General features: G+C 35.1%; 1 protein-coding gene across 5 annotated transcripts in view; it reads left to right on the forward strand.

Moving 5' to 3' along the window:
* Positions 1-16677, forward strand: part of GSK3B (glycogen synthase kinase 3 beta) — a 190281-nt gene that overhangs the window by 154502 nt on the left and 19102 nt on the right. For 3 of the 5 annotated variants that reach the window (XM_019729652.2, XM_019729654.2, XM_074331486.1), the window contains exons 9-10: positions 3838-3876; positions 6527-6713. In XM_019729652.2, the coding sequence (XP_019585211.1) occupies positions 3838-3876; positions 6527-6713 (226 nt within the window). The remainder of the gene's footprint in view (positions 1-3837; positions 3877-6526; positions 6714-16677) is intronic. The other 2 variants (XM_074331491.1, XM_019729653.2) reach the window with 1 other exon arrangement.

Here is a 16677-nt window from a genome sequence, read left to right on the forward strand (position 1 = left end):
ATCCTTACCTACTTGATTTCTTAGAACATTGTCCGCATACTTCAAAATGAATGAATACTAGCTAACAGAGGAAGCAGAAAATCGAGTTCAGCCATTGTTCAGGAATTAGCCTACTGAACAATCAGACTTGTATTTATTATTCTCTATGCTTAAAGCTTAACAGTTATAATTTTTGTAAGATTTCAGAATCTTACCATTTTTTTGCAAGATTTTTCACTTAGTAAGCTTACCTGTTCTAACTATAGTTTAACACATTATCAAAAATGCCTTCAGAAGGGCATAGAGAGCACAAAACAAAAATTGCGGTCAGACACTTGTTTGCAGTTCCACTTTACCTCTTCTGGTCTCTGCCTTACTCATTTTGCTCACACGTATTCCAGAAAGCATAAAACTGTGTTGGGGATTTCTATTGGTTCCTGAGATTGCCATTTGTCTGTTTTGTTCTATGGCTTAGGTGAATCAGTTTCTATATTATTACCCCTCTGCCCTGAACCTTTCACTAATCCATTATCATTTGTCGCACGGAAACACTATGTTCTCTATCAAATTTTCTGCCTACAGTTTATTAGTGCTAGAATAATCACTTCTCCTTTTCTAACATCCAGTTTCCTAGGTGAGTAGACTTCCTCACTTTTCTATTTACACAGGCTATACTACCCTTTCTTTGCTGGAAACTAGGCAACTAGGGTGGCTAATCCATATGTGAGAGGAATAATACAAAAAAAGAAAGAATGCTAAGATCTAGTTGCAAGATCACTTGGAGCAAAGGGTAGGACGGGGGTGGTTTGAAAAAGAAGGCAAAAAATCTATTTGTAATTTATCATTTGTTCTTTAAAACCCCTATTTCCTATGTAACCAGTGCTGTGCTGGATACCATAAAGGATGCGAAAGAAGTAAAATATACATATACGCTTATCCTTGAAAAGCTTACTTACTGACTCAGTTGAAGCAAGTATTGAATAATATGATAATATATAACCACATACTTGCTTGATTGCATGCTATAGGTATTCAAAGGTATTTCCCATGCTGTAGGTATTATAAGACAGGGCTCCAGGAGAGTGGTGGAGGGAAAAAAGAAACCTAAAAGTGATAGAAGGACGAGGGGGGGGGGTCGGGGGGGGTGCGAGGACACTGTTGAAGAAAGATTTGGATTTGCTTAGGTGTGGATAAGGTTGGGAATTGTGGTAGACTATCCCTTAGGATGAGGAGGAAGTGTGGATGAAAAAACGATATTCCTATATTATTAGAAAGGTCAACCTGACTGCAATGACTGTTTCATGAACAATGAGAGATTAAATTGGATAAATGGACAATGGTAAATCACACTTCTGTGTCAGCCTGTAGTACTTTTTTATCAGTGAATGATATTAGAGGGAGAAATACATTGCATAGTTGAATGCTGATATCAAAACATGTAATGTTTGTTATATGTAGTAGAACTCAGGAGAGCTCAGTAAGCCTTTTACTTAATCAGTGCAGATTAAATTCATTGAATGCTAGCTCTGCCAGGGCTAAGGAAAGCATGTTTGTGTTTCTTAAGAATTATGTACTATATAAGCACTTCAAGTAGACTTCAATTTTGTTCTTCATTAACTTGGTTAATCATCATAATTAATATTTAACAAATCCATGGCATTCTCTCATTCTTAGTCTTGTATTTAGGTTTACAAACTGCAGATAATTTAAATGATCAGTAGATTACTTGAGAGGCAATATTGGGGTTGCTGTTTAGGAGTGTTCCGTTTTTAACATTGGGTGCTTGTGTATTTTGTGTATAACCAGAGAACAGTGTCTATGTTGCACATTTATCACAATGAAAACTAGGGAGGAGTGGCTGTTTGGAATAGGGCACAGTAGTGTCCTGTGTTCTACTTAGATTAATTATCGTTGCCCACAGGCATTGTCACATTGCTCTGGTTGGCTATTTAATACAGTAGAATTGTCAAGAGCTGATAACTATGAGAATCAACCGCAGGCCTGCTTATAAATGTTAAAGGATTTAAGATTCAGTCATAACAATTAGTTCCAGGTTGAAATTTGATATTTGATGGCAAAAGTCTATTCTAGGACATGTAAGGGGGAAATTGCCTCTGTCATTTTTGAGTTATCCAAATGCAAATTTGTTTTGAATAATTCTTTATTTAAGGACTCATTTGCATTTGTTTGATACCACAGAGACTTTCTTTTTGAAAAAACTTAATTTTTTCTGTTAGTTTCTTCTATGGACTAGTATTTGTGATGAGAGTTTGTTTCAATTTAAGAAAAAATGAGTTGCTGCACAGGTGAGGTAGTATTTGAATCACTTAAAAGTTCATGTCAGTGTTTTGGTTCTTTTCAATTTTTCCTTTCTCTTCTTTTTTTTCTGATTATTTATTTTTTTGCTTTGTTCCGTTTTGTTTTATTTATTTACTTCTGTTTTTAGTTTTTACAGGGGGTGTTTTGGGCTCTTCATGGCCTTGCTAACATACTTGGCTGGCCATATTTAGTCTGCGCACTAATTGTTAGTTGGCCCAGTTGAGTCTTACTTTGTGCTCTCAGTTTTTTTAGTCTGGTTTTCTACTTTTGTCCACCTGGTTGTATTTTAGTTCATGAAAGATTTTTATTCTGATGGGCCGGATTTTAATCCGTGTACTAAATTTTAGTCTGCAGACTAAAAGTAATCCGCGGATTATTTATTTTTTGCAAAATATTTAATTCCCCCACTGGAAACTATCCTAAAAGAATGTTAAATTCTCTTAGAATAGCCAAGGGAATTCACAGCTACTGGTGAGCTCTGCCATTGTTTGTTCTCAATGCCTAGACTTAATAGACCCGACTGCCTGGCTGTGCCTAGGTGTTGGTGTGCATTACTGTGCATGTCACCTCTAACTGTGACTGTCCCTTAGTTGTATTGTTCATTGTATACATTTTTGTTTAGCTTTTGGTGGGTGAATTGGGCATATTTGCAGTTGGAACTGTGTTGAATTTGTAGTGCTCAAAGATGTAGGATTTTTTTTTTCTTTTTCAGTGAGTTTTTCCAAAAAGGAAAGAATGTTCTATATTTATTTTTCCTAAGTAATGGGTGCAAGGGTATGAGGAGGCAAAGCCCACAATAGAAAATGTAAGTTTATACCCGCACTCCTGAGGTCATATGTATTTCCTGAAGAGTCCTAAGATAATGAGAATGTAAGCAAATATCTTTTAGCAGGGAAGTCAATCCAAAATGGAGAATAATCCGCGGTGGCCTGATCCTTCTTAGCTCACACAAATTGAAAATATCTGGCTTGAAATCTATAATAATATAAATTAAATCTATTTCTAACTTTCCTCTCATCACTAATAATATAGCAAAAAATGTTTATACTGTGTATCTGGAATACGTTAATAGAGAAAAATTAGCATATTGGGAACTCGTATCTTTAAAAGCAGTCTTAATATGCCCACTCCCAGCCTTGTCAATGGACCATGAATCCAGGTCATAGAAGACCAAACACTTTACTTTGGGAACTTTACTTCTAGATTTGATTTTGATTTTAACTTTTTTTGGTTTTGTATTTTTTTAATAAATGCACTGGCATTGGAACATAATAAACTAAAATTAAAATGTTTCTTTACTGTGCCTCACCATTGCGCAATCAAAAATTTTTTTGCATACACTGTGGTGAAATAATTTTTAAAACTTGGACTTGCTACTGTGGAGACTGATGTTTAAAGTTTATAACTGTATAAACATTTTCTATGTCCCCCCCACACCATGGATTTCTTATAACATTGGATATATTTTTCCTTGCTGGACTATTCTCTTTTGGATTGACTTCCCCTGTTTGGATTATTTCACTGCATTATCATCTTTAGGATTCGTCAGGAACAGGACATTTCACCTCAGGAGTGCGGGTATGTATTTAATTTTTTTTTCCCAAAATTTCAGGGCAGGTCTATAAAACTAGGGGGAAGACTTTTTTTTAAAGACTAAGCAGTTATTCATTCTTGAAATGTAATAGTAAAAACAATATAGGTAGCTCTGATACCTGTTTTCATTCACTGTATGATAAAGATTTTGCTTATGGTATATTTAGATTGTCAGTCTCCTGAGTGATTTATTGACATCTAGACTGAAGTTTAGCATCTGTGGGGTTTGAAAATTAGTATTTTTGTAAGAATAAATATTGACAAGGATCCACAGAACCAAAGGTTCTGAATGTTAAGCAATTTAAATGGATAAGGAATGACTTACTTATTAAATAAGTTGAATTTTCAGTAGTAATTAGTTTCCTTTTCTTTAGACACAAAGATAATTCAGAAGAGCTATTTGCTGGTTGGCCTGTAATTTTCAGACATTGCATGCTACCACACCCTATATTATGGCCAGAAATCTGAACTAGGAGATACTGGGTTTTGACCCCACATAGTTTTCCATTTAACCTTATCCATAAAGTACTGAACCAAAGCTTTTCTCATCCAGAATCTCTCAAAGGGCTTAAAGTAATAATGGATGCTTTTCTAAAAGGCAGGTTAAGTCTTCATTTTAATATAGGCTCTTGAAATGAATTATTTTCTTTATTGTTTGTAACTTTGATACCATGAGTTAGGATTCCCTGGTAAAATAGGCTAATATGTGTTTTAGTACCAACATTGATGGTCACTTGTAGCCTATAAGATACCAAAAAGATGTGGATGCCTTTTTTTTTTTTTTAAATAATCAGAGATAAGCTTACAGTATTGGTTTATTAATAGCTTTAACACAGAATCTTCATTAATATAACATTAAATTTTTTAACTTAAAATACACTCACTGTCCAGCTACCCTACATTTAAATATTAGTAGGAGATACTTATTTCCACTTTCAATTCTACTTACGTGCTCCCATATTGTTGCGGAAGCATTTTGTAGTATACTAGCTAGCAAAATAAATCCATACGCTGTCAAATGAATGTAAATTGCCCTCAAGGATAAAATATGTCAGTTTTCGCATTGATTATTTTCTTTTACACATGAATGTGATTATGGATCTGGCTAGGAAGCAAGAGAGGGAAAAATGACCAAGAACAGCGGAAGGTCTAAACATTTCAAATGCTACGATAACGTTAAGGTTTCTTGACTGAGGCAGGTCCGATCACTCAAGAGTAAAGATAAAGCAGTTTTTCACCTTGCAGAGGGTTTTCTAACACAGCCAAATAAATTGACAAGGCCTTCAGTATTCGGAAATAAATTCCTGAAACCCTACTCAAACCAGTTTCTCAATTTGCACAGAAAATATCTTTGTTAATAACAAAGTTTGTGTAAAAACATTTAAAAAAAAAGGTTTTCACTGTAGAAAATACTCTTGTAGTCTCTTGAAATCTAATGAGCTCTGTAGTAGTAACTAGTTCTCCTACCTTCAGCCTAAGTGAATACCCAGATGTTCGTGAGCCTTTCTCGTTAGGAAACCTTAGCCTCCTCCAGGCCTTGTCACAGCCTACCTGTCCTCTCCTCACTGTGAGTCTATTCCCCTCTGTTTATATACTTCTGCTCCTTTTTATGTGTCTGCTTATCTCCACCACCACCACTTCCACACCTTCTATTTGATTCTGTGTTCTTCCTGACAAGAGATCTGTGTTTCATTTTTCTTTTTACGTCAAAGGATTTCTATCCATCTGCTTATGTTTATTTCTATTTTTCCCTTTTTGCTTTTATTCTTTAACTCTCCATAACTTAAAACAATGTATATTTTCATAGTTTTAGGTATTGATTAGGAGTTTTAAAACATAAATAAATGGAAAGCTTTCTATTCCTTCAGGCAAATTAATTTATTTGCAGTTTGCTTCAATATAGCCGTCAGTTGACTTTTTCTGTGAGTTAATGGCACTTAATGAAAAGTACATTTTTCTCTCCCAGATTAAAACCCTAGAACATTCATTCAAGTGAGGGTAATCTGGCCATGTTCATGTTAAACAGCTACTTGAGAAAATAGTTTTGGACATTTTGTCAAATTCTGTGTATTCAAGAATTTCTTCAAATAATGTGAGGTTCTATTTATTGAAGATATAATACCAAATCATTAACATTTATAGACCTAGAGTAAATAGCTTTTCTTTTTTAAAAGGTATTGATTGCCAAATTTGAACAATGCCATCCATTATCAAAAATTGTTCTGCTAAAAATTACACAAAAGAGGCAACCTTTTATCTACTGCCACAGCAGTCAAAACTTAATTTTTTAAATATTCTTCTTGTGCTTGCCTCCAGAACCTACCTTTTCTCTTGTGCCTGTCATATTTTGTGTGCGTGTTTGATTATACTGCTTCATGACTAGCATATATAGACTTTTTCCCCCATTTCCCCTAGCTTTTTTCTCTGAGCTTTTCTCATATAGCCTTTAATTAGCATTTTATTTACCCCAGTGTGGTAAATTGTATGCAGTTAACTCTTTTCATTCTAGAAGGTTCCTTTCACAAATGCAACCATGTTTTTGTTCGTGGTGGGAATTAACTCAGTACTCAGAGGATAAATTGCTAAGATACTTAAAAGAAACATTAATTGCTCTTACCCTCTTTTTGTACTTCAGGTCTTCCGACCCCGAACTCCACCAGAGGCAATTGCACTGTGTAGCCGTCTGCTGGAGTACACACCAACTGCTCGACTGACGCCACTGGAGGCTTGTGCACATTCATTTTTTGATGAATTACGGGACCCAAATGTCAAACTACCAAATGGGCGAGACACACCTGCACTCTTCAACTTCACCACTCAAGGTAATTCTAAACCTTTAGCTGTTTTACCATTCTGGGAAAGCTACACATGACTGTGAAGCTACACTCTGTTAATCAAAAATCCGGAGGACAAAAGTGGATATATTTAGTACTTATGCAGGTAGGAAAGATACTTTCTAACCATCTATTAGGCCACTACTTACATGATTTTGAAGAAAATAATGGCAGCTAAAATTTTTTGAATAGGCATAGCTTCTCTCATTTTTAGCAGATTATAATAAATCTTGGCATATGAGAAGTTGTAGAGATTTCACTAATGACTGCTGTACAATTTAACCTTCAGGTTTGTGTTTGAAGCTTAGAACACGTAGCATTTGCTTCCCAAGGATTTATGTCAAGTTTTTTAAACCTAGAAATAAATTGGTGGCTGTATTTGTGTAAATTCAGGTATCTTACAAATGGGGAGAACTGGAATGCTATAACTCTTTGTTACTTGGTACCGACGGCCCGAAGGGGCAAACAGCTTGAAACAGTTGAAACTCTTAGGGCTAAAAGGACTTAGGGTGAGCCATGGGCAGAGGGGGAAGTGGTCTCCTGCATTGTGTACATAAGTATTTATGTTAGAGTGAGATGCAGTGAACCAGCAATAAAGACCATGCAGATAAAAAAAAAAAAAAAAAAAAAACCACACAAAAAAAACATGTAAGAGATGGGATGATATAGAGAAATTCCCATCCCCTCTGGGGCTTGGCACCATTGCTGCTGCTAAGAAAACATTGAAAGGAAAATTGAGTTTGAATATCGTAGGTTTCTAAAAGATCCAAGGATAGTCATTATTTCTTCACCACTTCTGTGTTCACTTTTCTTTTCTCTCTGATTGAGACCTTAAGTGATTCATTTAATCAGCCACACTGCCTCTAATGATGTGATTTTCTTCTTAAATTGAACATACAATTCCGTGTAGATAAAATAAGCAATAAATAGTTGATTGATTGATTAGTTTAGCTTAGTCAAGCTAAAAATATAGAAGGAAGACAGAGCTTTCAATGACCAGGAAATAGATATATTTTCTTTATTCTAAGGTGAATTTTTCCCCCCATATTTAAACTTTTTAAAAATTGAATGTGGACAAATGTGTTGCTTATATCTGTAGATTTGGAAGACCTGAGTTGCTGGTAAAATAGACTTGGATGATTCTGTTGACTATAGTAATCTTAAGCTTTCAATATTATGTAACTACTAACAATATTGACATAGTTTTAAACTACATTCATAAAAGAGAAATCTTCATGTATCCTGGGACTATTCTGACTGTTTAGGGATAATTAAAAGTCATTTGGAATGTTGTTTTAGGTCCTGGCTATGCCATTTAAAAAAAAATAATGAATGGCAGGTAGGGTGTACAAAGGAGCAGAAATGAATATAAAGCCTGGAAAAGTGAAGATTTTAAGGAACTCCTGAGAGCTGTTTAAAAATACCTCAAAGTCTGTGTTCTGTTTAAAGAGGGAGACATACATTCTTCAGATTGCAAAATCGAAAGTAGTAGCAAAAAATTAGAGAGCAGTACACATTTGAGCTTACTATAAAGACCTCAGACCCTGGCACAAATAGAGACTGAATAAAGTTATTAAAGAATCAATGAAGTTTTTAACTGTTTAACAGTAGAATAAGTTGTTTTCAAAATACTGATCTCTGTGTCAGGAAAAAGCTGGATGACGTCAAATATTGTAGAGAAGACTCCTATTTGGCGAAGGTTAGGCTGGGAGGCTCTTCTTGGTCTCTTCTAGAGCAAAGATTCTGTGATTCCATGTCGTAAGTTTTATAACTACTAAGAAAATAAATTTTATTTTTAATTCTTATCGCTTCTATTTTAATCAAGAGTAATACATGTAGATTGAAGAAAAAGTTGAAAATACAAAGGAAGTGTAGAGAAAATTAAAATCATAATCCCAAAATAGCACTTAAGATTTAAAATAATCACTTTGTAGCATATGGTAGAGCTTTTTTCTATCTTTCTTCCTAATGCATATATTGATAATCCGTGAATATAAAGTGGTCCTCTATTTTCTCATTAAGAAGATCCCAAAAGGCTTTTTGTTATTGTTGTTTACTCACATGTATTTAAAATTATGTATTATGTAAAGTTAATATTAATTTAGGAACTTTACTTTTTTATATCTCATTGTCATGAAACGATTCAAACTCTTTATGTGCATGTTTTACATATGTGTCTATATAATCAGTAGAGCTACTTTTTGAACCATCTATCACAGATTTTAGGTACAGCACCTAAATTTTTTATATGAAACACCTTTTGAATCTCTGTGAGGCTACTACTGGAAATTCTACAAGTACCCGTTTATATATATATAAAACAAGTATTTTTTTTCTTTTGTACTTTAGGTATATATTTATTATCTGCACAATGTAACTGTTGATTAGATTGCTTTTTAAAGTGGTCTGTAAAAGGCTTTTGTACACAGTAACATCCAACATTGAAACTGTGGAGTATTGGCATCAGAAACTAAGTTAGTGTTAAATTTCTTTGCTTCCATTTTTACCCCTTCTGTCAGGTGACCTTAAAGTTTCTCAAACCAGCAATGATTGATGTTTTTTTTTCACACTGAGTGTCTCCTCCAATGAGGACTTTGTTTCTCACAATATATGACTCAAGAAAGCCCCTTGTCAAAGAAGCAACTTGGTAGAAATCCAAATTCAACATGATATTTATGATGGATATTCTCTAAATGTACGATGGATACATTTAGAGAATGACTCTCCTTATATTCAGACACATATGGTACATACTCTTCAGTGTGTGTACACCTGTATGTGTCGATCAAAACTGAGATATTTCTTAAACCTTTTGATCAGATTTTAAAATCCAGGATTCATTTTTATTGTTTACATGCGCCATTTTTGAAGTACAGTGGTCTCCCTTTTCTTTGGTTTTGGTTTCCACGGTTTCAGTTACCCCTGGTCAGCCGCAATCTGACAATATCTACATCATTCACCTCACTTCTCTCATCACATAGGCATTGTATCATCTCACGTCATCTCAAGAAGAAGGGTACAGTATGATAAAATAGGAATTTTACTTTTTTACATCTCAAACGTCATGAAACAATTTTATTCAAACTCTTTACCTATGTGTCTTTGTAATCAATAGAACTAGTTTTTGATCTATGATTTTAGGTTACATCACCTAAATTTTTTATATGAAACACTTTTGGAATCTATATGAGGCCATTTTTTTTAAGGTATTTGTGTTACTGTTATTTCAAAAGCACATCATTGTAATACAATTAAGAAAATTGTATTCCTCCTTTCTGCTGATCAGTTTATAACCTCCCCCTCTCCCCCATTCCCAACAATACTGTGCCTAAACAATATCAGTGAATCCTCATTACATATAAAATCATGCAGGCCAGAAAAACCAAAGGAGAATGAAATCTTGAGGAGATAACACCCAATATTTAAGGTCTGATTATCTTTCTGTTATGGGATAGGATCTACCAGAAGCCAGTAAAATGGAAGAGAAGAGTAAGCTTCTGTGAAGCTGGGTGTGGGAGTGCAGGCTTGTGGGAGAAGTCACAAAGGCACAGCTCACTCTCTTGTACAGTGTTCAGTAGACTTGGCTTTCAGATGTAGCTCTGCCACTGGTTAACCTTGGCGCTTGGACAGACAAGTAAACTATCCAATGCATCCCTCAGCCAGTTCACATGATTATAATGGAGATCGAAATAGCTCATTTATGGTAATGTCTCCTTGTCACCTATATAACATGACAACAAAGTTTTTAGTTCAATAGCTACCATTGGCTACCCCTCGTTAAGGGATGACTGAGCTGGCTTAGACAGGATTGAGAGTGGGGGTCATGGAAGTGGCAGAGCCATGCCGTGCTGTTTTGTGGGATCAGCACTAGGGGAGACGGGGTGAGTAAACATGACTGGAGGAATAAGCAAAGCAAAAAACCGTGAGCTTGCTGAAGTTCAAAGGGCCAGAAGGAACAGATGAGGGTTATATGAGCCCACATTCACATAATTTTCATTACAGTATATTATTATAGTTGTTCTATTTTATTATTGTTCTTAGTATCTTACCTAATTTATAAATTAAACTTTATCATAGATATGTACATATAGGAAAAAACAGTATATATAGGGTTCGGTACTACCGTGTTTCCCCAAAAGTAAGACCTACCTGGAAAATAAGCCCTAGCATGATTTTTCAAGATGACATCCCCTGAACATAAGCCCTACTGCGTTTTTTGGAGCAAAAATTAATATAGTACCCAGTCTTATTTTCGGGAAACAGTCTGCATTTCAGGCACCCACTGGGACCTTAGAATGTATCCCCTGAAGATAAAGGGGGGACTACTGTAATTACATTTGATTCTTTAGTCACTGGCTAATAATTTTCCATTATTACTATAAAAAATAAAATTCAAAAACAACTAAATTTATTCTAAGCTTAGAATAAAGCTTAGAGTTTCTAAGCTTTTTTTAAAAACAGATAAAATTCACATAACATAGGACAAACCATTTTAAAGTAAAAATTCATTGGCATTTAGTACATTCGCAGTGTCCAACTACCATCTCTGTCAGGTTCAAAAACAATTTTCATTGCTCCAGAAGAAAACTCCGTACCCATTAAGTAATCAGTCCTCATCAACACCTCCTCCTTCTGTCTCTGGATTTACCTCTTCTGGATATTTCATATAAATGGGATCATGTAATAAATGACCTTTTGTGTCTGGTTTCTTTCAATTAGCATAATGTTTTCAGGGTTCATCCATGTTGTAGCATGTATCAGTGCTTCATTTCTTTTTATGGCTGAATAACATTTCACTGTATCCTATCTTAATCAGTGCAGGCTGCTATAAGACAATACCTGCCGTAGACTGGGTGGCTTAAACAACAAACAGCCTTGGAGGCTGGCAAGTCCAGGATCAAAGTGCCGGTAGATTGGTGGTGCGGTGAGGGCCTACTTTCACCTTTGCAGATGGCCACATTCTTACTGTATCCTCGTATGCTGAAGAGAAATCTATAGGGCCACTAATCCTATTCATGTGGGCTCTACTCTCCTGACCTAGGCGGTTACCTCCCAAAGGCCCCACCTGCCTATACATCACTTTGGGGACAAGGGTTTCAGCATAGGAATTTTAGGGAGACACACACATTCAGTCCATAGTATGTGTACATGCCACATTTTACTTACCCATTCATGTATTGGTGGACATTTGGTTTGTTTTTACCTTTTGGCTATTGTGAACAGTGCTGCTAAGACCATTTGTGTACAAGTATTTGTTTGAATACTTGTTTTCAGTTCTTTTGGATACTGCTGAGTCACATGGTAATTCTACGTTTAACTTTTTGAGTAACTGCCAAACTATTTTCCACAGTAGCTTGCACATTTTACACTCCTACCAGCAATGTACACAGATTCCAATTTCTCCATATCCTCACCGATGCTATTCCACACCCCCCGCCCTTTTTTTTTTTTTTTTTTATAAACAGCCATTCTAGTGGGTGTGAAGTTACCCTAAACTAAGCTTATTGCAATAAAATGAATCAGGACCTGGTAAATGCTATTTACCTATTCTTTAATAAATTACATTTATAAAACGGATTAACATAAAAGTAAATTGGCTTAGATTTTAGAGTATGGTCTTGAAAATATTGGAAGGACTTTTGTGAATGAGTTTGATATTGTTGGCAAATATAACAATTTGAAACATCAAAATAAAACAATCTTCATTCCTTTTTTAAAACTAATAAACATTAGATATGTATGAATAAAGTTTGAACTTTATTTTTCTTTAAATTGAACGTTTACTTTAAAAAAGCATGTATGTGTCAATGCTGAAGTTACCATATAAACTTTGGAAGCTTCAAAGGACATTAACATTAGTTAATTTTCAACAATATCAAACATAACTGTGTCTCTGCATGTCTGAATAGCCACATGTCTTTGAGAATTTGAAGACTGCATATATTTGGATGTGGTGTGTATAGACGTAGTATGCAGTCTCTGTGGCGGTCAGAGTGCTTGTGATTCTCTTAATATCAGAGAAAAGGTTGTACGTGAGTCTTTGTATTTATTCAAGTGGACCCTGTAAATATATCCTTGAAATAGTTTTTCATAAAACTAAGTGTAAAAATTGAAAGTGCCATCATTTTGGGATATGGTCCTCCTTTTTTTATGTATTAAAATGCCCTATCTGCATCCATTCTGAAACTGGACTATGATTACCTAGTGATACTTTCTCCCTGTCGTTTAGATCATGTTTATATTTAAACAGTGTTTCTATATGAAGAAGGGCACAGCTTTCCAGGGAAGAGGAGTAATTTGATGTCATTGTATTTGGTCCTCTGTGTTCTGATTTTGGAGTAATGTTTCCAAATGGTGATCTTGTTTACTAAGCAAAGATGTAACTGTTGTGCAGATGCAACTTTGAAGCATTTGTTAGTTAACAGCAATTAATGGCTGATCAGAATAAAACTGGCTAATACAAAAGGTTGAAGAAGAAGAACAAATCCCCCAATTGGTTATATAGCTAGAAAGAACCCAGAGATAGGAAAAATTTAGTGGTGGGTCAGTTAGTGAGGTTCTGCTGTAGGCAGAATAAAATGCTCCTCTGCCCTAACAACAAATTTTCAGTGAAGTCTGTACGAATTCCTCCAAATGAAATAAAGATAATTCTTGATCTTCATAGAGTAGTGCTCAGTGAATATTTGAATGTGTGACACGTGGCACTTTAAATAAACACAGTATTTATTAATTCATGCAGCCAGTATTTATTGGGCATTTCGAATGCTCCCTTTAGGTGTTATTACTGTTGTTTTAATTAGTAAGGTAAACCTACCATATGAACAGAACTAGGAAGATTAAACACGAGTAAAATATAGTGTATGAAAGTAAAGCTTAACAATAATGCTAACTGCAATTTGGTGTTTGTTGCTATGCCATGAGTAATTAGCTATAAGTGGTAATTAGTATTACTTTCATATAATCAGAACAAGTATTTCTGTGATCAGCTAGAGGAAGAGAGATGAACAGATATGGGTCAGAAAACTTTGAGAGCCTTCTGACATTCTGGATCCACAGCTCAGGGAGACTGTCACACCTCACATTCTTCTGGCACTAGGGCTTCAGTGTTCTAGGAAGCCTTGTCTGACAGCATTATCTGCATCCAGACATTGGAAACCGGGACGTACCTTTGGCACACCCCTTTTCCTCTGATCATTGGATTTCAAGGGTGGACATAACTGAATCAAGCCTTAGGAAGCGGTGGAATCAGGAAATTCCAACAGGGATTTATATCTATATAAAATATCTGTATACTGCGTTTCCCTGAAAATAAGACCTAGCTGGACAATCACCTCTAATGCGTCTTTTGGAGCAAACATTAATATGGGGCCCGGTCTTATTTTACTATAGTATAAGACCGGGTCTTAATAATATATAATATAATATAATATAATATAATATAATATAATATAATATAATATAATATAATTAATATAACATAACATAACATAACATAACATAACATAACATAACAATACTGGGTCCTATATTAATTTTTGCTCCAAAATACGCATTAGAGCTGATTATCTGGCTAGGTCTTATTTTGGGGGAAATGGTATCTATATCTATCTATATACCAGGGGTACCAAAAAATGTACACATTTTAAGAGATGTTATCTATGTATTACTTTTCAAAGTTGAACTGAATAACACTAGGAATGTCTAGTATGACATTCGCTCAAAAGATGTCGTCAATCAAATGAATGCTACCATCATTCATGGTATTACAATTTTAATACAGTTTGTTCCTTTCTTAAAATGTGTGTACATTTTTTTTGCTGTGTGTCTGTGCGCATGCACTTTTTTTTTTTTTTTTTTAATGGAGGGCGCAGCTCGTAGTGGCCCATGCGGGGATCAAACCAGCAACCTTGGTGTTATCAGCATCACGCTCTAACTAACTAAGCTAACCGGCCACCTGGTGCACGTGCATTTTATTCACCAATTCCTTGCCTATTCCAAAACTGGAATATATTGGGAAATAGGTTGTTTGTATGTTCAAAGATGAGTCTCCAACTAACCCCACTACACACATCCCTGATCCCAATTTTTACTCAATTTGTATGAAATTTTACCAAGTGAAATTATGTTAGCAAGCATCACCCCCCTGAGAGCATAGGACAGGATGAGGGTTGGGCAGGGGTGAGTAAACGTTATCAACCATTTATGTTAGTATGATTTAGTTTGAAAAGTTTACTGCTCTACCAACTTAGCTGGGTTATCTGAGAGAAAGGTAGGTTGGTGGCGAGATGAGGAGTGGTGGCTTATTGGTTAGGCCAGAAGAAGGGAGAACTGCTTAGAAGAGTTAAAATAGGATATTTGGGGCAGCCGGAGAGCAACATGCAAGCTCAGGCAGACTGCAGATGTCTTGTAGGCCAGGGGCAAGAGAATCTGGACGTGAGGGAAGCAGATGGTGAAATAGAAAAGGGGGTCCAGAAAGCAAGTGAAAAAAGGGACAGTAAAAGGAAGATTAAGAGAACACAAAAAGAAATTAGAAAAAGATCAGAGAAAGATTTTTAAGAGTGTTGGAATGTGTCAGAATAGAAAGTGATACAAACAGGATTGAGACTAAGTTGAGGCTAGGCAACAAAAATACCTTGTTTCCCCAAAAATAAGAGCTAGCCAGACCATCAGCTCTAATGCGTTTTTTGGAGCAAAATTAATATAAGACCCGGTATTATATTATATTATATTATACTATACTATACTATACTATACTATACTATACTATACTATACTATATTATTTTAGACCTGGCCTTATATTATAGTAAAATAAGACCGGGTCTTATGTTAATTTTTACTCCAAAAGACACATTAGAGCTGGTGGTCCGGCTAGGTTTTATTTTCAGGGAAACACAGTAAGTGTTCTAGAAGCCCAGCTCATCAAATTGTTATACTTATTTGAAAGCAGCGGACTACTTATTTATAAAACTTATGTAACTCATTATTTATGATAATTAGCAGAGTCTATGATCGTTGTAGCAATGAATTGTAAACCAATTTTCCTGTTAATAGTTATTCACATAAATATGGTCAGCTTACCTGTTTATCTGCCCTTCTGTGTCCTGGGCATTTTCTTGTAGCCTGCTTTATCCCCGCTACATCTACAGCAGGCACAGTATTTCAACCATCTGAAATAATGACGTATCTTCTGATGATATTCTCAAATTACTATAAACTTTGATTTGAAGCTTTTTGGTTTTTAGACTATCTTTTTATAATTTTCATTGGCAAGGATAAACTTACGTAAGATAGGAAAAGAACTCTTGATTTTTATGTAGGATATGAATCAGATCATAAAGTGAAACTCATTAACTGCTCTAGTTTGCAGTACCCCTCCATTTAAAAAAGCAAACAAACAACTGAACTGTAAACCTTTTCCATGGCTGCCTATCCCTGTTTTCTGTTGTGTTCTTTTTAGTGAAATGGCTATAAAAGGTGTTTATTAGACAGTGAACTTGAGGAAATTTGGGTATAAATAAATAACTTATTCTGTTAAATAAATGAGAGGTAAAGCTGTTCATACTTATCAAAGGAATTGATGTAAGAATTATTTAATGTTTTATAAATAATCTAGAAGAGGAAACTTTCTAGGTAAGTAAGCAGTACTGTTCTAGGTATTGAAATACTAAACTAATGAAAATGCACTGCAGTGAGAGCTTGAGAAAATTCCTGCCTTAGAAGGGGGCTGGTAAGTTTTAGTTCAGGCAACAAGAGTACTAATGACAAATAATGTTGACTGTTTTCAAGATTTTAAGATCTAAATGATCAGTTGTTTTATGAGAATTATTGTTTTCTGTGAGATTATTTGGTCGTCTCTGCTGCTTTGTCCATGCTACTGGGAAGAATGTGGAATGATACAGGAACGAAAAATCAAAAACTAGTATCTTGACTTAAACTTGTGCATGCAGTTT

This window comes from Rhinolophus sinicus, linkage group LG01 (assembly GCF_036562045.2).
Source record: "Rhinolophus sinicus isolate RSC01 linkage group LG01, ASM3656204v1, whole genome shotgun sequence".
In the NCBI taxonomy this organism is placed as follows: domain Eukaryota; kingdom Metazoa; phylum Chordata; class Mammalia; order Chiroptera; family Rhinolophidae; genus Rhinolophus; species Rhinolophus sinicus.